At 42.1% G+C, this 27,417-nt stretch overlaps 1 protein-coding gene across 1 annotated transcript; it reads right to left on the bottom strand.

The window, feature by feature from the left end:
* Positions 1-710: 710 nt before the first annotated feature.
* On the bottom strand, positions 711-21,822 carry LOC137218724 (calreticulin-like). The gene is made up of 5 exons (XM_067726097.1): positions 21,616-21,822; positions 18,468-18,562; positions 17,023-17,232; positions 9,232-9,324; positions 711-4,120 (listed from the first exon to the last, which is right to left on the bottom strand). Exons 1-5 carry the CDS (start codon positions 21,803-21,805, stop codon positions 3,830-3,832), a joined length of 879 nt encoding a protein of 292 aa, XP_067582198.1. The 5' UTR covers positions 21,806-21,822; the 3' UTR covers positions 711-3,829.
* Between the last annotated feature and the right edge of the window lie 5,595 nt (positions 21,823-27,417).

Raw genomic sequence — 27,417 nt, forward strand, 5'->3', positions numbered from 1 at the left:
ATCTATATTCATCAGAGATGTTGGCCTGTAATTTTCTTTTTTTGTAGTATCTTTGTCTGGTTTTGGTATCAGGGTAATGGTGGCCTTGTAGAATGAATTTGGCAGTGTTCCATCCTCTTCAACTTTTTGGAAGAGTTTGAGAAGGATAGATATTAGCTCTTCTTTATATGTTTGGTAGAATTTCCCTGTGAAGCCATTCTGTTCTGATTTTTGTTTGATGGGAGGTTTTTTTTTTAAATTACAAATTAAATTTCACTACAAGTGTTTGGTCTTTCATCAGATTGTCTATTTCTAACATGAATGCATTTTTAAAACAGTGCAGGGCTTCCCTGGTGGCGCAGTGGTTGAGAGTCCACCTGCCGATGCAGGGGACACGGGTTCGTGCCCTGGTCCGGGAAGATCCCACATGCCGTGGAGCGGCTGGGCCCGTGAGCCATGGCCACTGAGCCTGCGCGTCCGGAGCCTGTGCTCCGCAATGGGAGAGGCCACAACAGTGAGAGGCCTGCGTACCACAAAAAAACAAACAAACAAAAAAACAAACAAACAAACAAAAAAACAGTGCATAGTGAAAAATATGAGGTAACAAGATGAGATTTAAACACTATACCATTTACATAAATTAAAAATACACCCAGGGCAAACAAAAATTCATATTTTGTAAGAACATATGCAAAAAACAGTTTTACATCAGATAGAACTTAGTTGCTTGTGTGGGGAAGGGAAAGGCAGTAAAAGAAAAAAAAAGTATCAAATAAAATTTAAAAGTGATAATCACTGACCAAAGAGGATAAAGTGCCCTGTACTGAAGAGTGTGATTAACTAAATCATTTCAACCCAAAGTCAAACCAGTTAACCAATGAATAAACACAAAACTGGAAGAAAAGACAATAAATATTGCACAGATGTCTCTGGATTTGGGAATAATTAAAAATTTTTACTTTTTTCTTAATGTGTTTGTAGATATGAAGTTTTTTACATTGAACATCTGTTACTTTTGAAAATTAAACATATAAACAGAAGTTCAAAAGAAAAACTCAATCTGGAGGAGTATGGTTCAGTGGCAGAATGGTGGTATTCAAAAGACAAGTCTTAGCAGGAAACACAAAAATTTCAGTCTGTGTGCAGAATGGATGGAACTATGCATGAATTTTTTCTTGTTAAAATTACATTAATTTCTGAAATAATGTTTGTACAATCAATCAAAATAAAGGTAAAAAATTAACAAAGGTAAAGCAGCAACTTTAAAGAATATATTCAAATGGATTTTTTTTTTTTTGGCCGCCCGGCGCAGCTTGCAGGATCTTAGTTCCCCGACCAGGGATTGAACCTGTGCCCTCAGCAGTGAAAGCTCAGAGTCCTTACCACTGGACTGCCAGGGAATTCCCTCAAATGGATCTTTATTGTTTACTACTCCCTCAGAATTCTGCATGAAAATCAGTATCTTTATCTGGTGATAATGAATATATGGAACAACTGGTAGAACATATGCCTGACCAATCAGAGCAGACATTGGTAGTAAACAATGGTATCCCTAAAACATAGATTCCTCACACACCAGCCCTGCAGCCCCAAGACAGGGTTTAGACTCAGTACCTGAAGCCTTACTCTTTTTCACCATGAGAAGACTCTATGTTATAGAAACAGGTATAAAGGTGAAGAGTGCCAAGATATGCTACCCCAAAATATGCCACTCTGGCATAAGGGTTATTTTAAGCTAAAGGCACTTGAAAAACAGCAGATACAAAAGGGATACTTTGATCTCCCCTTTCCTCCTGAATACAGGAGGTAAAGCTCCCACGTAGGAGCTGCCCTCCACATACCAGGAGAAAAGAAACACTCATCAAGCTGAGAGCAAGAGAATTCTACACAAACTGACATTGTTAAAATAATTCTTATCTTCCTTTAGCCTCCCTGTACATTTTAGTTACTGTTCCACAATTGCCTCTCTTTGTTTAACCTAGTATTAAAGCATTTAGGTTTTGCCACTTCTTTGGGTCTTCATTTCCTTATGAGGGTTCCCGTGTCACATAAAACTTACATTGAATAAATCTGTATGTTTTTCTCCTGTGCATCTGTCTTACGTTACCTAAATTCTAAGGCCCAGCTGAAGACCCTTAGAGGGAAGAGGTAAAGTTTTGCCTCCCTGCAAAGCCAAGTTTTCCAAACCAGAACATTCCAAAGATTGTCAGGCCCAGACACTACAGCCAACTCCAACCTATGGGAAAGAAGGAAGAAGGAGTTCTTGCTGCTTCTCCCTGACCTCACCACCCCACTCCTGTCATACAGGTGCCCTGCTCTTTGACTCTGAAATTTGGTTTACACATATCCTCCTCTGAAAGACAGACTCATGAATTCTTCAAGAGCTGGTTCAAAAGTTACTTCCTTCGTGAACTCTTCCCTGAAAGCACCAGTCAGAGATTTGTTCATTCTTTTAACTAATATTTATTGAGCACCTATGATGTTCCATACCTAAATTTGTAGCCCTGTGCTATAATATGATAATTGTGTCTGGGCTTGACTCTCCAGCTAGACTGGGATTAATTTTTGGTGTAGTCCTAGTAAAATAAAGGAAGGAAGAGTCAGCATTTAATCCTCACAGCTGAGTTTGCAAATGTGAAAAATGAGACACAGAAAAATGAGACACGGAAAATAACTCCCACAGGCAAGTTAGATTACTTGCCTAAGGTAATACAGCTGATAAGTAAGTAGGGCCAGGAATCAACCATGGTCGCCTTGAACACCTGGCAACCACATTAGCTTCTTATGAAAAGGCTGTCACACTTCATGCAGCTACTTGTTTGTATGTTTATTTTTTGAGAAAATTTTTAAAAGAGGAAAATTACTTTATGATTATTTTTGTTAAAAGGGTATTTTTTCCATGTGAGACTTGCCTACTATCTGTACTCAGTCGTAATAGATATTTACTCACTCATTCAACAAACAGCCTAATGCAATGGAAGGATAATCTTTGGAACCAGACAAACTTGAGTTCAGATACGTGTCCCTCCCCTTACTGGTTATTTGACCCTGAGCAAGTGACTTGCCTCCTTTTAGCAGTTTCTGCATCTGTAAAAGGAAGATAATAATGGTATCCTCTACAATGGCTGTTCTGAGGATTAAATGAGCACATTGCAGTAGTTGCTCAAATTTATAGGAAAGTGCTTTGTGATCTGTAAAGAGCTATGCGAATGCATATAATAATATAGTGAGCCAATGGTACAGAAAGGATAACTATAAAACCAGCAAACCTGCAAACAAGTAATAATTAATTTAAAATTACTGCACAAAACAGCAGAGAAGCAAAAGGAGTTTCACAAAGTATCTTTGTTTATGTTAGGAGGAAGTCTGATTTTGTTTTTAAGTGCTTGATACACCTGCAAGAGAAAACATCAAGCATCATCGCCCACAAATACAGCTATCAGAACTGCTCAGTAAATACTAAATAATACAGATTTACATCTGTAATAACATCACTGGATATACTGGAATAAGTTGAAAGTGAGGCTCAGGTTTATACAGAGGCTTTTTTACTGTCAATTATTTTATAAATACCATGATAATGGTAAGTAGTAATAGCTACTATTTGTTGACTGTCTTTTTATATCAGGCACTTTGCACACATATCTAATTTAATCCTTACAGTAGCCTCATGAAACAGGAATTATCACTCCCTTTCCATTGACAAGAGAAGCCTCAAGAAGTGATGGGACTTTCCTAAGGTCATACAGAGCAAAGAAGATGGGATATAGAAATCCAAATTCAATGTTCATTCAGAGAAAGCAAGTAATTTTGCTCCCCAGACTTTGCCAAACCATGAACATTCTACCTTTTAAGCAACATCATTTGCCTCTGAGTAGTAACCACTTGTTACCCAGTTATAGTTCATCCTCTGATCAACATGGACTTCTACATTTTTACCCAGAAATGCTCTTTCATCATCATCTTCCTTCAGCTGCCTGTAATTTCCTGGGTCCTCAGCAGAATCCTCTTCACTTCCCTCTTCAATTCCCCAGATGTCATCTTCCCTTTCTTCCTCCTTTTCCTTTTTCTTCTTGGCCTCTTTTTCCTGTTTTCTTTTTTCCATTTCTTTGTACAGTTCTCTCCATTGCTTCTCTATGTCCTGTTTAGAGTGTGGAATTTCAAAATAATTTACAGATGGTATAAACAAAGATAACTCACTTTAGAAATGTCTGGCATCTTCCCACACTCTTAAAGATTTCTGGTATGGTGTTTATTTACCTATAAATTTTCAGTATGTGTGGGGTGGAGAGAAGTGTGTGTGTGTGTGTGTGTGTGTGTGTGTAATTTGTTCATAAATAAAATTGGTTCAGATTCAACAAACATCTACTGAATGCCTACAGTATTGCTAAGCATGGTATGAGACAGTCTACACACATTTCTATTCCTTACAGCAGTGTATGAGGTGTTACTGCTCCCACCTTCTAGATGAGGAATACGAGATTCAGACTGATTAAATCAGTTCCCCAAGCTATATAGCTAGTGAGTGGTAGAACTAGAATTAGAAACCAGGTTTTCTGGTTCCAAGTCTGGTCCTCTTTCTGCTATATCACAGTAAAACAACCTTTATGGAACTCTTTGAATTTGCTTTTGAACTGTAGCCAGTACAAGTTTGCAGTCAGAAACGGGACTTCTGAGTTCTCTAATGTGTTCATCCAGGTGCTAGAATTTGATCCTTAGAGCTGTCTTCATAAATTTTACTACTCAGAGGGGCCTTAAAGAAAGGACACAGTCCTTGGGACTTCCCTGGTGACACAGTGGTTAAGAATCCGCCTGCCAATGCAGGGGACATGGGTTCGAGCCCTAGTCCGGGAAGATCCCACATGACGTGGAGCAAATAAGCCTGTGCGCCACAACTACTGAGCTTGCGCTTTAGAGCCCACAAGCCACAACTACTGAGACCTTGTGCCACAACTACTGAAGCCCACGTGCCTGGACCCCATGCTCTGCAACAAGAGAAGGCACTGCAATGAGAAGTCCGCGTACCACAATGAAGGGTATCCCCCACTCGCCGCAGCTAGAGAAAGCCCACGTGCAGCAACGAAGAACCAACGCAGCCAAGAATTAAAAAAAAAAAAAAAAAAAAGACACAGTCTAAACTCCTCTAGGGCTTTAATCCTCACCTAGAGAATCTGGTGGTCTTCTACCCAGACCTGGGGGACAAAGCTAGATTGAGAACCTGCATGCCCAGTAGGATAGGGCCTTCGACAATCCTAGTGGGAGCAAGTGCTTGACATCTTGTTGTGTTTCCCACGTTATTCCCACATTCTCTCTTTCAATCAGGCCTTCATTTTCTTATGCCTGGAAAGCACTGGCTACACTTAATGTCTCTATTTCTTCACTTCCCTCTCACTGCTCTACTCACTGATCTGTTCCCAACCTCCGATCCTTACCAAAACAGTTCTTGCCAAAGGCAACAAAAGACCAACTCTACCAACTCCTCAAGCCCACCTGCACCTATAACAACCTGTTAAACCATTTCCTTTTCATTAGATCTCAAGCAACTCATATCTTCCCTTTCCTGCTTTCTTTATTTTTATGTGATTACTCTCTTGCAAACATCCTCAACTCCTTTGCCCTTCCCTCCCTTAGTTGGGCAAATCTTCAAATCTGGTTAAATCCAACTTGCCAGGCCTGCACCTAAGCAGAGAAAATGGCTAGAGAAAATAGTAAAAACAGATTGTTCTCATTTTAAACTCATTAAAACTAAACTCAAAAATTAACTATAGTCCAATATAAAAAAAATTTTTTAAATGCCAAGACATTTGACAATTAAAAAAAAAAAAACCAAAAACTAAACTCAAGTGAGCCCTTAATGCTAACTGATGAGCCTACTATATTTCTGTGGTTGGTTCACCCTCCTTCTCCTTTTCCCCTGGAGCAATGTTGGGCTAGCAAGACTTTCTCAGAGCTGCACTGCACTTGACTATAATTCCTACCCAAGTCTCCTTTTCCTCTCTCCTTTCACAGGTGCCTATTCCTGCACCCTCTACCCTTCATCTTTCCCAGGCATTATCCCCAATAAATCGCCTACATTTCTAACACCATCTTGGTGTCTGCTTCCCAGAGAATACAACTACATATACTCCCACCACCAAATCTACCCACCTGCCTGTATTTATTCTTATATAGTCATTCTTTATTCCTGTGATTATGGATAAAATATCCATATTCCTATGGAAAGCCAACCCGTCTTCTTGGGCACTAGATGTCATCCACTCTCATATTCTCAAAAACAGTGTTCTAGAAATTCTCCTCTTTCTCTCCTATATTGTTTTTTCTCTTTATTGTATCATTCCCATTAACATACAAGCAGGCAGGAAGATCTACTGTATATAAAAAAAATTCTTGACCAACATTTCCCTTTACCTATCACCCTATTCTCTCTACACTTATTACAGCAAAACTCCACAAAAGACTAGCTTATACTTGCTGTCTCTAGTTTTTCTCCTTCCATTCTTTCTTGGACCCATTTTTTCCCCCATACGTCTCACTGAAACTGCTCTTGTCAGAGTCACCAATGAACACCATGTTATTAAATTCAGTGGTCCATTCTCAGTCCTCATCTTTCTTGATCATTCAATACAATTGATCACTCCTTTCCCCCTTAAAATACTTTCTTCACTTGGCCTACAGGATAATGTCCTGGTTCTCTTCCTACCTCGCCAGCTACCCTTTCTGTTTTGTTTGCTGGTTCCACTTTATCTCCCTGATCTCTAACTATTGGGGTGCCCCAAAGCTCATCCTCAATAACTCCATCCTTCTGGTCATTGGGGTCAAAAACCTTGGAGCCATCCCTCTTTACTCCAACCCATATTTTGTATCTAATCCATCACTCTTGTGAGTTTAACCTTCAAAATGGATCTAGAATCTGAGCATTCCTCTACCTCCACCACTACCACTCGCTTCTGCCTTTGTTCCCCTATAGTCCTTTTTCATTCGTATAGACTTTTGCAATGCAGCAGCCAGAGTAACATCTTAATCTATGAGCCAGTTCATATCACTCCTTTGCTAAAAATGGCTCCAATGGCTCCCCATTTTACTCAGGGAAGTGGCCCCAACTACTCTCATTCTTTCTCACTCAGCTCTAGTCACACTGTACTTCTTACTTTTTCTTAGACAAGCAAGTTATGCTTCTACTTCAGGGACTTTGCATTTGCTATTCTCTCTATCAGAAGGCTCTTCTTCCCAAACATCTGCGTGGTTTGCTCCTTACTTCCTCCAAGTCTCTTAAATGTTGTTTACTCAACAAAGCCTCTCCTGACCAAAGAGCAAAACCCCCATGATGACAGCCCTCTCTATTGCTTTATTGTTCTCTGTAGTTTATCTCACCATCTCATGCATATATATTTACTTCTTTATATGTTTCTTGTTGGGCTCCCCTAACTGAATGTAAGTCCCATGAGGGCAGAAATTCTCTGTTTTATTTCACTGGTATATCTCCAACAACTACAACAGTGCTTTGAACAAGCACTCAACAAATATTTGCCAAGTGAATATATAGGTTAATAATAATAAGTACCATGTATTGAGCACTTACTATATGCCAGGAACTTAAAAGATAATTGGTATCATCATTCCCAATTTATAGATGAGGAGACTGAAGATCAGAGAGGTTAAACAACTTGACCAAGGTTGTACAGCTAGTAAGTAATGGAGCCTGGATTTGAACCTAAGCAATCTAGCTCTAAAACTCATGCTCTTGACCAATATGTAATATTTCCTCAATAAAACAATATTAGAGGACTTCCCTGGTGGCGTAGAGGTTAAGAATCTGCCTGCCAATGCAGGGAACACGGGTTCGATCCCTGGTCCAGGAAGATCCCACATGACGCAGAGCAACTAAGCCTGCGCGCCACAGCTACTGAGCCTGCACTCTAGAGTCCACGAGCCACAACTACTGAGCCCGTGTGCCACAATTATTGAAGGCCGCGCGCCTAGAGCCTGTGCTCCGCAACAAGAGAAGCCACCGCAGTGAGAAGCACGTGCACTGCAACAAAGAGCAGCCCCCGCTCGCCGCAACTAGAGAAAGCCCACGCGCAGCAACGAAGACCCGACGCAGACAAAAATAAATAAATTTATTTTAAAAATAACAGTATTAGATGATAACCTCAAAGTAAAAACAAAACAAAACCAGACTCAGAAGTGTAAAAAGTCTAATTTTTATTTTTTCCATGATGACTGTGTCAATGCTTCTTTGAAAATGGTAAGTATCAAAGTTCTCTCAAAAATTTCTTTTTTGGGACTTCCCTGGTGGCACAGTGGTTAAGAATCCACCTACCAATGCAGGGGACATGGGTTCGAGCCCTGGCCTGGGAAGATCCCATATGCCACAGAGCAACTAAGCCCATGCGCCACAACTACTGAGCCTGCGCTCTAGAGCCTGCAAGCCACAACTACTGAAACCCGCGCGCCTGGAGCCCGTGCTCCTCAACAAGAGAAGCCACCGCAATGAGAAGCCCGAGCACCGCAACAAAGAGTAGCCCCCCTGACTCGCCGCAACTAGAGAAAGCCCACGCACAGCAAAGAAGACCCAACACAACCAAAAATATAAACAAATAAATAAATAAATTTCTTTTTAATGCCTGTGCTTTGCTGGTGCTCTAACCATGAGCCTTGTCTGCCTTTTGGGTAATCAAGCATTGGCCACAAACCTGCTTGAATGGCCCAGAACCAGGAGGTCTGGGTGAAGGGTGGCACCAAGAAGAAGCCATTGTCCTAAGTATCACTCCACCCGTAAAATAGTTCTAGGAGAGCAGGGAAACTGGTAAACAGCAGTAACATCTTGCTTCCTTCTCCAAGTCATCCATCAGAAATGGGTTCAGTGGCTCCCTTCTAGATCACCACACTGTGAGCAGGGCGTGTGACACAGAAGGAGTGTGCATTCTAACTCAACAAGTTAAAGGCTGCATGTGACCTTGTACAGTTTATCTATACTCTATGAATCTCAATTCCTACATCTGAAAAACGGGAATAACAATACCTGTCTTGCTGGTTTGTTTTAAGGGCTTAGTGGGAAGACTTTTGGAAAGTGGTCATAGAGTCAAGTACAAGGTCATAGATGTCCAATGAATACAAGTTCTTTACCCTGCCTCTCAGGGCCATTTAACCAGCAAATGAGACAATGACTGTGAGACTGATTTTTTAAATGCAGAGAACAGTGCACAACTGAAGAGTCAGACACCTGGAAATCCAAGGGAGGGAAAATCTTACTTTTCTTATTCCCCAGGTCTTATTTCCAGCCTCTTCTGCAAACTCTTCATTATTTGTAAGAAGGAAATTATCAAAGATGCAGCCTGATTTCACCTGTTGAAATGAAAACAATGGGATTATTAGAACTAGGTCAAAAGGCTTTAAAAAATCAACTGGAAGCTTTGCTAAATGCAGATTCCCAGGCCACGGACCAGAGATTTTAATCAATAACTGAGGTGGAGTGAGGGAATACAAAGATGATTAAGAGCACAGAGGGTCCAGAATGCTGTACCACCTTAGCTGATCTGCTCTAGAAAGAAGTTACGTTACTGTTTCCCAAGGTTCTGTGTTCTCCAAGCCTGTGACCACTCTTTCAGAGGGTTGTGAAGAAATTTTCATCATTCTGCTAGGCTCCAAATTGCTGTCCAGTGGCTCTTGCCCCAGCTCAGATTGATAGTCTCTGCTGCCACTTATAGATGTCCTTTTTAAGGTTCTCTCCTCAATATAATCAGAAAAAAATAAAAGAATACGGGCAAAAGAAAAGGTTCAACAAGAAGGGCAAGCATAATTTAGATTCTCTACCATATTTCTCTATTTTCTTAAAATAACATATTTAATATTACAATTAAAGAAAAGGATGAATCAAGTCAACGGTATACAATAATTTCAGTGTTTATTAATGATAAAGGAACAAAATAGAAAAAGCAGCAGTCATGGAGTCAGACAGACCAGCTCAACCACATACTAGCTGTGTGACTTTGGGGAAGTTACTCAACTCCTCTGAGCCTATTCCCTCATAAGTGAAGTATTAAAACTAACTCACTTGAAGTGTTGTCATGAGCATTAGAAATAATATATGTAAAGCACAGTGTCTAGCAGATAACAGTCATTTGATAAATGATAATAGTTATTATCATAACTTTTCATTATCTGGATATGTTTCAAAAGAAACAAAAGGAGAGTCATTCTGGATTTTTTTGCTTTAGCGTTATATGTTAAATAAATCAGCAAGTTAATTGTGTGAGAGCCGTTGTGTGACCACGAGAAAGTTTGCAGCATGAGTTATCATGTGTCCTTCCTCTAGGGTTTGAAAAATGTTTCGTTTTGTTTTGCTTTTTTTAAATAAGAAAGACTTTTATTTGGCTTACATCATCCCCCCAACCCTGCCTTCAGCAGAAAAATAAATGACAAAATAGCCACTTTGAATAAAGATCGTTAATTTCCTCTGAGCCATTTAAAAAATTGGTTTTAATAATTCCTTATGCAACTTTACGATTTTTTTCTTTGGGATTTTTTTTTCTTTTTGTGAGTTGGGATTTATTTTTTGTTTTGTTTTTTTTCTTTTTGAGCTGTCAGCAGTCTTGGTCAGGGAACCGCTCATTTTTTGGCTCTTCCATTTTTTCTACTCGCAGGAGAAATGTTTCCAATCTCCCCTGTTCTCTTTGGTGCTTACTTACCGCCATCCCCCCTACACTAAACTCCTGGCTCTGCCTCCAACTGAGAATCAGGACATGAGGGCCAGTCCTGCTTCCTACAACTCACTAGTGGAGGGACCTTGCTTTACTCATATCTCTTCTGTGCCTCCATGTTTTTATCTGGAAAATGGAAGAAAATATAATTTCCCTGCTTTCTTCTTACAGTTCTCAGGAGAAAAGAATATGTGAGAAAGAGCTTTGTGAGACTGTAAAGCCTAAAAAGTTAATTCACTGAAAGTTACCTGGTTTCCTGTGATGTCCCACTTGAATCATAAAATGGAAAGAGTGTAGGTTTGGGCACTTACTAGCTATGGGATCTTGACAAGTCAAGTCACCTTTCTAAGCCCTCCACTTCCTGGTCAGTAAAACGGAGATGATAAGCCCTACCCTCCAGCCCCACAGGTCTGTGACACAGACCATATGACCTAAGGAATGTCAATTGCTTTGCATTATGGTTGTTAGGCTATATTCATTGCATTTTGTGTCACTACTCCTTCAAAGATCATAAGGAGTCCCAAAGCTAAGAGAAAGAATTTTCTTGTTCACTGCCATCTCTGTCCTGATGAAAGAATGCAGTATCTTCTGCCTAAGGAAAAAAAAAAGGAAAGAAAAGAAAAGGGACTGTGTGTGGGAGTGTAGGAACAGAGAACAGGATGGGTCAGGGACTAAGCAGGAAGATTAAGCAGCTTACTAGGCTAGGACCTGATGCAGAGGGCGATGGACTCACAGAGCATCTGGAACCCCGGGTTGGTGCAGGGCAGGTGAGAGAATTCCAGCCCATCTCTATGCTGAGAGTCTCTAGGCTTTTCCAGTGAGGTGCAGGGGCCCTGTGATAAACTGGATGTGTTGGTTTGGCTGAGTGGGTAGGGTGGAGTAGGACTTGGGAGTGCCAGACCCAACTAGAACTTAAAAGGAAAGGATGCCTGCAAGGGTGATGTCAGCATTGTACAGAACTGTATCACAAGACAAAAAAAAAAAAAAAAAAAAAGAGATAATGCTGGAGTTTCAGAAATGTAGTCTCTCAGGATTTGTCCCAGACCTGCTGGATCAGAATCTGCATTTTATTAAGATCTGAGTGATTCATACGCATGTTAAAGTTTGAGAAACACTCCTTCAGCATGGTTTAAATTCTCAAATAGAAAGGTTTGCCTACTTGAGGAGGAAGATAGAACTCAGAGCAATTACTGTCAAATAATTTTTAAATTTTGTATATGAACAAAGAAACTGTTTAAAGTGTGTGCCTTAATGTTTTCAGTGGAAAAAAAAAAACCCAATGCATTTTAAGGAAACAATCAGATTAGGCATATTAATATGACCACATATTTTTTCAAGATGTAGAAAGTTCCTATTATTTATTAAAAAGGGACAACTGAAAAAAAAAGAGATAACAATGGGAATTTGTACAAACTGTATCCACATTCTTCAGAGAAAAAAGGAACAAAAGAAGGACATATGTCTCTCTTCTTCCTTCTCTCCTGAACCTCTACTATGCACATGGTAATTTACATACATCATTTCCTTACACTTGTGTGCTGGCCTCACTGAGCCAGGGAAACAAGAAAGTCAAAATAAATAAATAAACCAAGAAAGCTTCAAATTGGGGGTGTCTGTTCAAGAGACCTTTAGCAGCCTTGAACTGTAGAAATCACTGGTCAGAGACAGAGATTTCACTGGCTGTAGAACATTCCAGGATACACCCAAGGACAAGTGGCTGCAGTTTCTAGAGGCTCTATTGTATGGTGGGTGTAATCAATAAACAAGGACTTTACGGGCTAACAGACCTTTGAATCCTGTCTCTCCCATGCACTAGCTGTGTGTTCTTGGGCACATCATGTGACATTTCTGATTCTCAATTCTCTCAAACATAATACAGGGTAATAATAAGGGATATTAATGCTCACTTCCCCTTCCTCTCCAAGGGAATTCCAAGACTATGTATTGATAGGTTTCAGTTTCCAAGAGGTCTCCTGGGCTAAAGCTTTCACTCTGAGGCAGGCACTTGAGGTGCTCTCTTTCTCCTGATCTGGGAAAGAATACTCGCATTTTCAACATCAGGTCTCATTGGAAGAAAACAACTCTGTGAAGGCCTGAGTACCTGAGCCCTCCTCTCTTCCTTCAAATCAGAGCCAGGAAAGGTAACTGGCAGAGAAGAGGGAGGCTAGGTCAGGATTTGTCATCATGGCTGGGACAATCAGTCCCAACATCTATCTAGGGATTTTAATATTTCAAAGATTTACCACATCTCTGATTCCCTTTTATTTCCAGAACTACCCCAAGATTTACATAGGACCGGCCTAGCAGTATAAAGTATTGGAACACTGAATCTAGCCTCAGAAAGGCCTGCATTCAAATTCCAGCTTTTCTGCTTACCAGATGTGTCTTCAGGCAAGTTAGCTAACTTTGCTGAACGTCAGTTTTCACATTTAGAAGTAGGAGATTTCATAGTGAGAGTTAAATGGCACTTGCAAAGTCTCTGAAATAGTGCTCGGTACATGGTAGAGACTCAATAAATTTTAGCTATTGTAATTATTAGGATGAATATAATTAATTTCATTTTAAAGAGGAACAGTTTGAGGTTTAGAAAGGTCAAGACTCACTCAAGTTTTGTAATTTCCAGCCTGGAGCTCTTTCTACTTTGTGGAACCTTTAGAGGGACTGTTCTTCCCTGGCTCTGAGCCCAGAGAGATTTACCCGCCAAAGGTCCAGGCCAAGGACACTAATGTTATAATAGTGACAAATGGTTGGGTCGGGCTTATATTCAGGGTTGTCTATTTCTGGATGAATCCACTCCCCCTGGTAACTGAGATTGTGAATGATCCGAGGTTTACATTGTCCCTAAGCAAAGCACCAAAGAGTGAACATGGCATTAGTATTTTTCCATTCTTCTCATGCAATCAGAAAGATTAATCAATTAGGCATAAGGATTCAGAGCAGGATTCCTTGAGCTTCTCTCCCTTTTTTTGAGCTAATGCACAAGACTCTTCCAGGTTCCCCTTTCTTTTTTTTTTTTTTTAAAGAAGATGTTGGGAGTAGGAGTTTATTAATTAATTAATTAATTTTTGCTGTGTTGGGTCTTTGTTTCTGTGCGAGGGCTTTCTCTAGTTGTGGCAAGCGGGGTCCACTCTTCATCGCAGTGCGCGGGCCTCTCACTAATGCGGCCTCTCTTGTTGCGGAGCACAGGCTCCAGACACGCAGGCTCAGTAGTCGTGGCTCACGGGCCCAGCCGCTCCGCAGCATGTGGGATCCTCCCAGACCAGGGCTCGAACCCATGTCCCCTGCATTAGCAGGCAGATTCTCAACCACTGAGCCACCAGGGAAGCCCCCAGTTTCCCCCTTTTTACCCAGAGGGCTATGAACAAGGTAGCAGAGACCCATTCTGAGCCTGGTCCCAGCTCTCTGCATAAGTTTGTTCATGATGTTAAGAAAATGTAGCTTCACAGGGAACCACCATCTAAGGACCCTGGACTTGGGGCCATTCTCTTCCTGGTGTGCAGTGTAGGAAACTGTGACCAAATAAAACAATGTTTGTTTCAGTCAGTATTATCTCTGGAGCATTTGATAGTTGATTCCTTTAGTTCCCTCTCATTTCTGACATGAGGTCAGGACTTAGCCCTTAAAAAGAAGTTCCCCCACCCTCCCCCAACATGCCTGGCTCATTCATGTCCTACCCTTCCCCTTTCTGGACCACTTCTGAGACTTCTGGTTCCTGACCCCAGACCCATTTCCTGTTTTGATCATGTTCCTTCGACTGATTTCCACCACTCCGGACAAATCCCTTGCCTAGGGCTCCCTGGACCTCTGCCTCCCAGCATCAACCTTGACCACCTTCTCCCAGATAGGCACAGCCCTGAGAACACGGCCCAAATGAGGCTACAGTCTTATGGAGAAGGGGAAAGGAGGAAGATGATCACAGGATCTCAGAGTTTCTGTTCTGTAGATTAAAATTTACATCTCTTCTCTCTTATTTCTCATACCGATTGGCAGGAGAGACCCCCTCACCTTATACTTCAGGTTTGGTATCAGGGGCCTTTCCCACCCCCATTCATTGCCTCATTCCAGTCGTCTGGCTTCCGGGTCTGGGATGTATTCGAAGTCTTCCCAGTCCTAAAACAAAATGTTCCTCCATGAGTGCAGATGGGTGGGCCGGTATGAAACTGGGGTACAGAGTACAGTAGGGTTGGACCTGGCGTCCTACCCCTGCCGCTCTCCTGTCCTCACTCCTATGAAAGCCCAGCTCAGGGCTCTGCAAACAAATCCAAAACATACAGCAGAGAAAAAGCCTTTAAGCAACTCCAGTGCCTCCTCATATTCTCTATCCTTCTGACCTTGACTACTTTAATCGCAAATAAGATGGGAATTTCCCTTATCCTGGCCCTCTCCGTTCCCCAGTTATGTGCCCCGATGGTCAGAACAAGTCTTCTAGCCTGTGTCCCTCTTCCTGAAGGCCTCTCTTAGTGACCTGCATTGTACCCCAGCATGTTCCCAGATCTGTATCAGTCCTCCCTTGTACCCCAGGTCCCTTCTATTTCCTAAGACAGAGCTCCAAGTCATGGCCTGTCCTAACGTTCATATTTCTTCTGCTCTGGAGCCTCCAAAGTTTTGCTCTATCTACCTGGCAGTTCACCTTGGTGCTGACCACTTCCCAGACTTACTAAAGGCTTTGCTGCCAAGCCCACTAGACTCACAGTCATTCAGTAGCATGAAGTTCCCTAGTTCCTGGGATGCCTCAGCTGTTTTGTGGTTCCTGAGACATTAACAGTCAGCATCCTCTCCTGGGGGCTATAGAATTGATAGAGCCCAGCCGATCTAAGTAGTCTCCACCTTCTCCGGGTCTACTCAACAGGGAGCATAGAGGCCTGGAGCCTCTCCCCTCTCCCCCAGGCCTTGATCCAACCCTGACTACATCAGGTGCATGGTCCACACCAGGAGGGAGAGTCTATGGTTAGTCTTGCTGCCCTGAGCCTGCCTGCTGGGTCTGGAAGTAAACTAGTCCCTAATTCTCCCAGGGTGCTGAAGATCCAGACACTGCTTGATCATCTGCCTTAATTCTCTGACTACACCTCCCTCCCCCTGGGTTTGGAGCCCATTGGATCTCCCTACACATGGCTGGGCCACTGCCCACCTCTCTACAGGCCTCTCTTTACAGAATGGATTCCAGTTGCTGGGTGCCATGCTGCTCCTTGCTGAACCCTGAGCATCTCCTCTGCATGAGGGTGAATCTGCTCTGACCTCAGGAGCAGCAGCCCAGCAGGTGAGGCCCTCCATGACCTGGCTCCAACAGACCATTCCAACTCATCTTCCATCACTCTCCACCTTGAACTTTATGCTCCTAAAATACTAAATTGCTGCTTTCAGTTCTTTACATAACCATGTTACTTTCCACTTAACTGATGTGCCTTCACTCCTGCTGTTCTCAGGGTCTGGAATATTTTTCCTCCAACTCAATTTCCCTTGCTGTAATGAATGTACTGTTTGACATTCAGTACATGATTAACATATAAATGCCATGTATTAAGAACTTATTATGTACCAGGCATTAAATTATGTATATTAGCTCATTTAATCGTCACAACAACCTTCACATATAGGTATTATAATAATCCCTGTTTGTGAAATTTCACAGCAGTTATATTCCTTGCCCAAGGTCTAACTGCTTATAGGTGGGGTTTCGCAGTTAGTAAGTGGTGGAGCTCGGACACAAACCATATCTGTCTGACACCAAAGTCTATTTTTCCAATCCCTAGGTTAACCAAATCACTGAAGCATGCCTCCTCCTTCCCAGAACACCACCTGCACCCCAACTCAGCCTGAGTTAGGAGCCTGTTTGGGGCTCCCACAGGATTTGGCTTTCCTGACTCTCACCATTAATTACACAGTGTGACCTGCATCTATGTACTTGTCTGTATCCCTCATTAGATTCTGAGTCCCAGGAGGATTCTCAGTCCCTGGATTGTTCTATTCACAGTTGTATCCAGTACAGCTTTCCAGTGAATGATAATGAATCAGTGAGTATGTTCCACATGTTTCCCATATCAATAACTTTGGAATCAAAGAGATTCAGGTTCAAATGTTGGTTCTAATGTATGTGTGCCTGGGCAAGTCACTTCATTTTTAAGCATCACTTTCCTTGTCCTCATAGAGGCTGCTAGCAGGGGCAGTAAATCCTCAATAAACGTGAGGTGCTTCCCTCTTCCCTCCATGCCTCTCTGGATACCAATATTTAGCTGCACACCTCCTTGAGGGAAAGATGCTCCCCGTTTCTGCTCCATTGTTCCTAGCTTCCTTTGCCCATCCCCACAGCTAAGATCCCCTCCTGCTTCCCATCGAAACACCTCACCTCAGGTTTCTTATCTTCAGGATCCTCTGTTTGTAGGCGTTCATCCCATTTCCTTGGTTTCCGGGTATAGGGGGCTTTTATCTTCCTGGGAGGCAAGAAGTCCCAGTCGTCCTCCAGGTCCCCAGCTGTTACTTGCTGGTTGTCAATTTTGACCTCATAAGTAGCATCAGGGCGAATGATCAGAGTGTACAGGTGAGTGTCTTTATTGATCTAGAAAGGGAACGAGGAATATTTCAGTCCCCTGTTGGACCTCAAGCATTAAAATCACCATCTAAAACAGGCCCTCAGTTCCTGAATGCTACTTCCCACATAGTCACAAACACACTTTACCACATCCCTCATCCCATTTCTCTGGTTAACCCAAAAGAGACTTTAGGTCTCATTCTCCTGAGTACACACTTCTCTGGTCTCACCTAGTTCCCATCCTTCCCTTCATCACAGCTCTGGTCATTCTTTGATCTTGTCTGTTTTTCTGTCTGTCCCACTAGACTCTGAGCTTCTCAACTGCAGGGGTCGTTTCTGACTCATCTGTTGTATCTGCAGGTCCCAGCACAATGCCTACCCTGAGCTGGATCCCAGGGAGTCCCTGTATGCACAGTCCTGCTAGGGAAGGACTTTGCCCCAAACACAAGTTCTCCAATGACCCAGGACCTAGGGTCTTCTCCAGACTCAGTCTCTGCCTCTCCTCTGTGCTCTACTTGTGCCAAACTTCTTGCGGTGCTACTCTTTCTCAAGTCTCCTTGACTTTTCTCATGTGATTACCTCTTCTAGTAGCTCAATCCTCCTTAAAATTGTCACCTTCCTTTACAAGACCAATTCATGCTCATCATTCAAAACTCAGCACAGTAGAAACCTTCTTTGTGCTTCTCTGAAGCATTTCCTAAGGCACCAGGTTGGGGTCTCCTCTGTGCTCTCACAGACCCTAATCAGACTAGGTAGTCATTCTCCTTTGCTTGACTCTTACCTTTACTGGACTCTGAGTTTTGAGAGATTAGAAGCCATGCCTGGCTCACCCTATCCCCAGCCCAAGGCCCAGCACAGAAATGGCATTCAGTGATTTCCTGTTGAGTGGCTGATGAAATCCAGCTATTATCCTCCAGCCAACCTAGATCTCTCTAACCCTGATGTTACTAAGGTAAACTCACCACCCATTTCTAAGTCCAGCACTCCCCACCTCCCCCGTCTCTTCCAATATCTAGCAGTGGGGAAGTGGGCCATGGCAAGCATTGTTCCAAGAGATAAGCTTACATGACTTCCTAGGCTTTCAGACGAATTGCTTCTATGTGAAATCCTGTAATTTACAGCACTTCTCTGGGTCTATTTTCTAATCTGCAAAATGGAGATGATAGTACTTAATTTACAGGGGTGTTGTAAGGATTAAATGAGATAACAAATGCAAAATGGTTATCCTTCCCCCTAGGCTGAAGACCAGCCCTCACACTCACCCTGGGTTTGATGGTCTTGTTGTTCTCATGGTATCTCCCTTGATAATGAGGGATGACTTGTACTTTGTTGTTGCCAAAGCCACAGATGTCAGGGCCTGGAAATTAAATCCCAATACATGAATTTACATCACTTTTAGGCAGTTTGCCTGTTTTGTGGCTAAGACAGACATAGCAGGAAAGAGACAGCACACACAAATTTAGGATTATTTGAGGATAATTTAATAAAGGGACTATTTTAATTCTTTGTTTTGTTTCGGGTTTTTTCTGTTTTTGTTCTTTGTTTGTTTGTTTTTGTTTTTGGCCACACCATGAGGCATTCGAGATCTTAGTTCCCCAATGAGGGATCGAACCTGTGTAAAGGGACTGTTGTAAATGGTGGGGGGCAGGACATTGAGAAAATATAAGGAATAATGCTATGCTCCAGGCTATTCCCACTCCTAAGCTTGAAGGGGCTAGGAGAAGGGGCAGCTACCAAAGCCCAGAAAAAAAAGGAGTTCAGTAGAGAGGGCAGCCAGGAGATAAGCTGTGACCTTCAGTCAAGGGACACAACTCTCCTCCCTCCCTGTGATCTTCTGCCAGGATTCCATTGACCAAACCCAACTGGAAGCCCCTCCTGTGCCGGGCACTTAATACCACGTCATTTAATTCTCACAAGGAGGTATTACTATCTCCACTTTTAGTTGGGAAAATTGTGGCCCAGAAAAGTTAAGCAACTTGCAGAAGTTCAAACAGCTAATAAGTCGCATTGCTGGGCTTTAAACCCAAGCCTAACTAGAAACAGAGCCTGGGGCTCTTCCTGCTTTGTGAAAGCTTTAGAGGAAACTGTTGATTTGTGAGTCCAGAGAGCTTAACCTGGAAAAGGCCCAAGAATAGGGGTTTTTTTAAAAATATAAATTTAGTTATTTATTTATTTTTATTTATTTTTGGCTGCATTGGGTCTTCGTTGCTGCACGCGGGCTTTCTCCAGTTGCAGCGACGGGGGCTACTCTTCATTGCAGTGCGCCGGCTTCTCACTGTGGTGGCTTCTCTTGTCGCAGACCATGGGTTCTAGGCACATGGGCTTAAGTAGTTGTGGCACATGGGCTCAGTAGTGTGGCTCGCTGGCTCTAGAGCGCAGGCTCAGTAGTTGTGGCACACGGGCTTAGTTGCTCTGAGGCATGTGGGATCTTCCCAGACAGGGGCTCAGACCTGTGTCCCCTGCATTGGCCGGTGGATTCTTAACCACCATGCCACCAGGAAGGTCTCACCAAGAATAGGTTTTAACCTAGTTTTTCTACCTAATTTCCCATGCTATTGCTCTCTGACTAACCTAAATATGTTCCTGCATGCACCACACACACACACACACACACACACACACACACACACTCAGTGTGCTCTAGCTACACTGGTCTCATCGTTTTCCTACTTGCATTTGAATTTCGTGTCTCTGAGCTTTTGTATACACAGTTTCCTATGCCCAAATTACATTTCCTCTCTCTCCTTTTCTGCTTATTAAAATCTAACTCATTCTTCAAAGAATAATTAATATCTTCTCCAAAATGCCCCCAGGTGGACATGTCATCTTTTGTGATCTCATAACTCCTCATCAATACCTTTTTAAAAATATGTCTTCATTCTGCCTTTTAAAAAATGATTCATATGCCTGTGCCCACACCAAGCAGAAGGCAAAAGGGTAGAGTAGAAAAAGCCCAGGCTTTACAGCCAGACAGACTGGGTTCAAAATCTGACTTCCGACTTGCTCATCTTGGGCAAATTTCTTGCCTTTGTTTTCTCATCTGTAAAATGGAGATGATAATAGCCCAAACTTGTTGGGTTGTTTGAGCATCAAGTAAACAATATTCATTTGAAAGGGAAAAAAAATCACATTTAAAAAATCCTATTTCCAATTTCCCTACTACAACTACCATGTACATTACAGATATAAGCGCCTTGTGAGAAGTGTAGATTCTGAAAAAAATAGAGATGGGCAGACTCATGTTTTAGACCCCCATAGTGCTTTATTGGTCTACCTAAGAAAGGAATTGAAAAATAAGAAAGAGGGTTTCCATGGTGACGCAGTGGTTGAGGGTCCCCCTGCCGATGCAGGGGACACGGGTTCGTGCCCTGGTCTGGGAGGATCCCACATGCCGTGGAGCGGCTGGGCCCGTGGGCCATGGCTGCTGAGCCTGCGCGTCTGGAGCCTGTGCTCCGCAGCGGGAGAGGCCACAACAGTGAGAGGCCCGCGTAACGCAAAAAAAAAAGAAAAATAAGAAAGAGGTTGAAAGATAAGAAAGAGAGTTGAGGGAGAAGGGATTCAGACAGAAAAAGGATGAAGAGGAGGATTTTGGCGAGGGCAAGAGAGAGATCTGGAGCTCCCTGGGAAAAGAAAAAATATCTAGAGAGAATTTTAAGGAAATGTTGGTTTATGATGTGTAGTTTAACCCTTTCCTCTGAATTTGCAAAAACCTTCAGTAAAATCCACATTCTTCACCAATGATTTGGGAGTTGGATTAGTTGCCGTTGTTTCTTGTTTTTTTAAATATCAACCACGTTGAAACTGAGCTAAGTAAGAGCTGGACTGCCCCAAGGAGGGCCAGTATACTGAGGTTACAGATGCAACACTGGATGCACTACAGATGTTGGATAAAGGTTATTTCCCTAACCTTCTGTGCCTTTCTCTCCCTGAGGGCAGGAACCTCCTTCAGAGCACAAAGCCTTATTGTAATAGGTACATTTGAGGGTATCTACACAGTTTCTGATCCCTTTCTCTTTCTCTTAGAAATGGAAAGTGTCTCTCTGTACTGTAGCCTTGTTAATACCATGTGACTCTTCACCTCTATATTAACATTTAGGTTTAGAGTTGCTTTTCTCAGGTCTTCTAAGAGTCTTACCACAGAGGGAGGTGGAGCTATCACATTAGAAATTTCCTGTTCCAAAGAATATGAAAAAGTATGTGTATGTTAGTATGTGTATGTGTGTATAAAAACTGTATATATATAACTGAATCATTTTGCTGTACAACAGAAATTAACACATGGTAAATCAACTATACTTCAATACAATAAATTTTTAAAAAAATAAATTTCCATCTGAGCCTTTTCTACAACTACAGTGGCTCTCATTAAGACCTCACAGGGCTGACAGCGACTGCTATTAGAGAGCTTACCAAACATGATGTAATACTCGGATTCTGAATGCATATCCTCCTGGTTCAGGGTGTCAGGAAAGAGTTTCACGAACCCACCACCGCAATGGATGCCTTGCTTGTGTTTTACTGAAAACTGAACCACCAAGGTCTCGTTCTCATTGCTGAATGGCTTCTTGAACCTGGTGGAGAGGGGCATAAAACTTGGCATCTTTACTGGTCTGGAGACCTGAGAGCAGAGAGCACAGAATCTCTAGATTTAAATACCCTAAGAGCAGTCAGAGAAACCTAGCACTTGGTCTCACCAATCTCTGCTACATTCTTACCTACTGCATGCCGTCCTGGTGACGTCCTGGATGCTTTACACACATAATCTTATTCAAGCCTCAGAGCAACCCTGCAAAATTGGTACTATCTTCACTTTTACAAATTAGGAGTCTGAGTCACGGGGAGGTGAAGTGACCTGCCTAGGGCCACAAGGCTGGTAAGGAACTAAACTGGGATATTTTTTTTAAATGCACCCACTTTATTTTTTTTTAATATTTATTTATTTATTCATATATTTGGCTGTACCGGGTCTTTGTCATGGCACAGGGGATCTTCGTTTCCTCATGTGAGATCTTCATTGCAGCACAAGGGATCTTAAGTTGTGGTATGTGTGATCTTTTAGTTGTGGCAGGCGAACTCTTAGTTGCAGCATGTGGGATCTAGTTCCCTGACTAGGTATCGAACCAGGGCCCCTGCATTGGGACCGTGGAGTCTTAGCCACTGGACCACCAGGGAAGTCCCCTAAACTGGGATTTTTATGACATGTTTGACTGATTCTTTCTTTCCCTTATACCATACTGTCTCTGATTTTCAAGAGATACTTAAATACTATTCTGAAGCTTTACAAAACAAGCTCTGTTTCTATTAAGACCCCATGGGTGGCCAGAATCAGGCTCTGTCGTGCACAACTGCTGTGGTAGGAAGAGGCCCAGCACAGACTCTTAGAATAAGTAATAATTGTTGCTAACATTTGTTGAACACTTCCTCTTTACCAGGCAATATGTTTCATTCATGTGTATTACTACTCTTAATCCTCATAAAAACCCTATGAGGTGGGCCCTACTAATATCTCCACTTTATCATGAAATCATTGAGGCTATTTCACTTGTCCAGAATCACACAACCAGTCTATCTAATTCCAGAGCCCCCAACCCGAGACTTTATCTCCTCATCCAGAGAATATCAGAGCTGTAAGGGGTCTTAGAGCCTTTCTAGTCTAACTACATTACTTTACAGGTGACAAAACCAAGACCCAGAGAGGGAAAGTTACTTATCTAAGATCATATAGTCACAAGTGACAGACACACAAGCCAAATGTCCAGACTTCCAGGCTAGTGGTCTTTTCATTATTTTAAGCTGCTGCCCAGTTTTCTGGTTATGACTCTGTCACTTTAATTCTCTGAGTCTTAGCTTCCTCATCAGCAAAATGTGGATAATTAATCATACCCCAGAGGGTTCCCGTGAAAGTTAAATGGGTAAGAGATGTGAGCAGCACTTTGTAAACTGTCAATATAAAGTGCAAGGGACTATCATTATTCATGCTTGGTGAGGGTCCTTCCTTCATGATCCCACAGCTCTTTGTAATTCGTTGGGTCACATTATGTTGCAATTAAGTTTATTTCAGTCTCTGAATAATTTTTAAGCTCCTGAAGAGCAGGGGCATCTTTAATATAAAGATCTAAGGGGAATTCCCTGGCAGTCCAGTAGTTAGGACTCTGTGCATTTACTGCCAAGGGCTTGGGTTCGATCCCTGGTCAGGGAACTAAGATCCCACAAGCCACGTGGCATGGCGGAAAAAAAAAAAAAAAAAGATCTGGCATAGAGGAAATGCTCAATAAATATGCGTTAAGTTGTTCAGAAGGATCACAGGTGCTGATTCAGATGTCTCTTGAGCATTTATTGCACACCAGGCTCTGTGCTTTAAGCACTTTCATGTCTAATATTACATTAGGAGCTGTCTATATTTTAAAGAGCATGCTTATTTCCCCAAAGACCTCAAGGGAGGCTAGAAAAGCCAGAGAAGACTTCATGGAGGGAGGAGTGGGCTCAAAGGAAAGAGCACTGAACCCACAGGTAGAAAACCAAGTCTTGAATTTCCACTCTACCAAACTTAGCTGTGTAACCATGTGATTTCCCCACACACACACGGACGCCCCGGAGCCTCGTTTGTACCCAGAACCCTTTTAGAAAACCAGGAGGTACCTAATGAACCTGAGCAGGATGAGGTGTGGGGAGCAACAACCAAGAAATCAAACTGAGAGTAGAGGACTTCCCTGGTGGTGCAGTGGTTAAGAATCCGCCTGCCAATGCAGGAGACACGGGTTCAAGCCCTGGTCTGGGAAGATCCCACATGCCGCGAAGCAACTAAGCCCATGTGCCACAACTACTGAGCCTGTGCTCTAGAGCCTGCGAGCCACAACTACTGAGCCCATGTGCCACAACTAGTGAAGCCCGTGCGCCTAGGACCAGCGGTCGGCAACAAAAGAAGCCACCACAATGAGAAGCCCGAGCACCGCAAGGAAGAGTAGCCCCCGCTCACCGCAACTAGAGAAAGCCCGTGGGCAGCAACGAAGACCCAGTGCAGCCAATAATTAATTAATTAATTTTAAAAACAAACAAACAAACTGAGCGTAGGTGGGCCGCTGTGCAGACTGAGCCCTCAGAAGAGTCACTCAGACAGCCTCCAGTTCTCTTCTCCTCGGGAAACAATTTTCCAGAGTGGATTTAAATGAGACTTTAAATGTTCAAGCCAATTCGTAATTCTCCTCTTTACTAAACATGAAAATGAGATTCATAACAGTAGCCAGGAGAAAGAAGATGGGAAATCACTCCAGAGGACAATCAATGGATTCTATTTATAGGACAGAAGCTTTCTCAGACAAAAAACCATTGCCTAGAGCTCCTCCTTCCCTCCTAATAATTATTTGGCTCTTACAGCAGCCCTGTCTAATGAACATGGCAAATGATGACTATTATCTCCATCTAATATCAAGGCTAAGAGAAATGAAAAGTCTTGCCTAAATTATGCAGCCAGCAAGTCATAGTTCTAGGTCTGTCTGCTCAGTTCTCTATTGTAGCAGGCACCTCCAGGGGAGAGCAGTATTTGGGGGTTACATAGTGCTTTCCCCTGTTTCGAGTGCAGAGTGTTAAATTCAAAAAATCCTAGGGTTGGGGAAAGCAGTATGGTCCGGGGTAATGAACACAGTCCTGGAGTCAGACCTAGAATCAGGTCTCAGCCCCACCTCTTGCCAGCTGTGAATATAGCCTTGGGCAAATTATTCAACTTCTCTGAGGCCCCCTGAAAAATTGGGAACATAATAGTAACCATCTCATGAAGTTATTAGGAAGATTAATGGGGATAATGTGTCTAAGAACTTTTAAATACCTGTTACTCAACAAATACATTATTATTTTTGTGGAGACTTCATCCTTCACATTCTACTACTTCTTTTTATTCTAAGAAAGAGAAGTGAACTGGTAATCACAAATAAAAACAGTTGTATAAAACTCAGAACTTTCCCAGTAAATTAGTATGTTCTTTTTTTTTTTGACATCTTTATTGGAGTATAATTGCTTTACAATGGTGTGTTAGTTTCTGCTTTATAACAAAGTGAATCAGTTATACATATACATATGTTCCCATATCTCCTCCCTCTTGCAAGTATGTTCTTAAATTGTAGTAATTACCTTTACCCTATGCTTTGTCTCTGTAAAATTTTCCTGCAGTGAGCTGAAATTTGCCATAATCCAGCTTATGTTTAGATTCAACCCATCTTTTTTCCATCCATCTATGGAGTTAAGAAGTAAAGCAACATATAAAAATGGTTTGTGTTTTTTTAAAGACAATGAAATACAGCCAAGGCTGATCAAGTCTTATGGGAACAGTAACGGGATATCAAAAGGTAACTCTGAACTACTATATAGCACAGCGAACTATACTCAATATTTTCCAATAACCTATAAAGGAAAAGAATTTGAAAAAATATATATGTAGGTACAACTGAATCATTGTGCTGTATGCCTGAGACTAACACGACATTGTAAATCAACTATACTTCAATAAAATAAAATTAAAAGTAAAATAAAATATATTACTCCAGTATTCCTGAAATCCCCCTCACTATCTGATGCCTGAACCCCACCATTTATGCACTACCATATGATTAGTGTTCCATTAATGCTCTAACCCACCCTCCCCTATGAAAGTGAAATCCTGAAAACCACTACAGGAATGTTTGTTTGAAAGGCATGAGACACTCTCATAAAAGTTGATGGAAAATACGGTTGGGGGCCTGAGCCCTTATACATATTTACGTTTAGTAAAATAAAATAATAAAATTAGCTTACCAGGTAAAGAGATTAGCAATATCATTTTATACTTTTTGAATTAGTAATGATGATATTGAACAATCAATTTCCATTTACCCTTTTTTATTGCTTAAACTTTTTAGACTCTCCTCTGCAGTTTCAAGGAGAGGGTGATAAATTTGTTTTGCTTTGGCATAGATGGCATATAGACAAAGAGGCATTCTTTTTGGGACCTGGCACTCCATCCAAACATTCAGTGCCTCTCTGATTTTATGCCTCAGAGTTGCTGACTCCCACTTCCTGGACCCACCACAGTCCCAGAGTCATGGGGCAATTTGGCAGCTTGAGATGGAAGAGGCCTTGAGGGTAGCCTTTATTTTGTCTCCTCCCTGCAGCTGAATTTCTCTTTCTCAAATCCGACTACCCAATATCTAGGGTTATTGTCTTAGCTCTGCCCATGAAAACCCGTATCAACATACCTCTAATAACGCCACCCTGAGTTGGCTCTGTTGACTCCTATTACTCAAGTCTAACAACCAACGACCTCCCTTCCTGAGGCCCAGGGGCTTGCTTTCTCTTGTCTTCCCCGTCACTCCCAAGATCTTCGTGTTACACAGGCCAGAACGTCTCAGTGACGACCTCACCCATCACTCCTGAGGGAGGGGCCCCAGGAGATTCTTCCTGCCTCAAGTTGCTGTGGCTTGAATGAAATGGATCCTGCTTCCCTGACCATAGTTGACGCAATGAAGGGTAAGAATTGATGTCAAAGTCAAAAGATTTGTTATTATGTGTTAGACCCTTGTGTGGCTCCCTGAAAATTTCCCCTCATTTACTCCCATGGATAATGCTTTAAGATAGATATTATTAGTTCCATTTTGCATCTAGTAAGTGGTTCACCTGAGATTTGAACCCAAATCTGTTTGATTTCAAATACTGCCTCTTCTCTGGAAGGAGAGGGGGATGCAGGGAAAAGTGTTATGAAGAGAAAAAGCTTGTGTAATCATAATAATAGCTACTGCTTAGCAACTACATGTCAGGCATTGTGCAGAGGACCTTACATGCAGTATCTCATTGTAGTCCAATAATAGCTCTGTGACAAATGTCCTATTTTTTCCCGCATTCAAAAGATGAGGAGAGTGGAACTCTGAAACTTGTCCAAGAACAAAGTTTGTAAGTTAGATGAGTAAAGCAGGCTTGGACCCAGGGCTCTGCAACATCAAAATCCGTGCTCTTGATCCCTATACTATACGGCTTCCCATGAAGTCATGTGTGTGAAAAGTCCTTTATAACCTAAAGAGTGTACAGCAAATGTAAGAATCAACCATAGTACTTTACAGTTTGTAATTAATAAAGTTATTTGTGTATAGTCTGAGTAATGTCTGTCTTCCCCACCAGACTGAGAAGTTTCATAACTATTTTACTAACCCTTGTGTCCCAGTTTCTAGCACAGAGTAAATCACCAAAACA

This window comes from Pseudorca crassidens, chromosome 2 (genome assembly GCF_039906515.1).
Source record: "Pseudorca crassidens isolate mPseCra1 chromosome 2, mPseCra1.hap1, whole genome shotgun sequence".
Lineage (NCBI taxonomy): Eukaryota > Metazoa > Chordata > Mammalia > Artiodactyla > Delphinidae > Pseudorca > Pseudorca crassidens.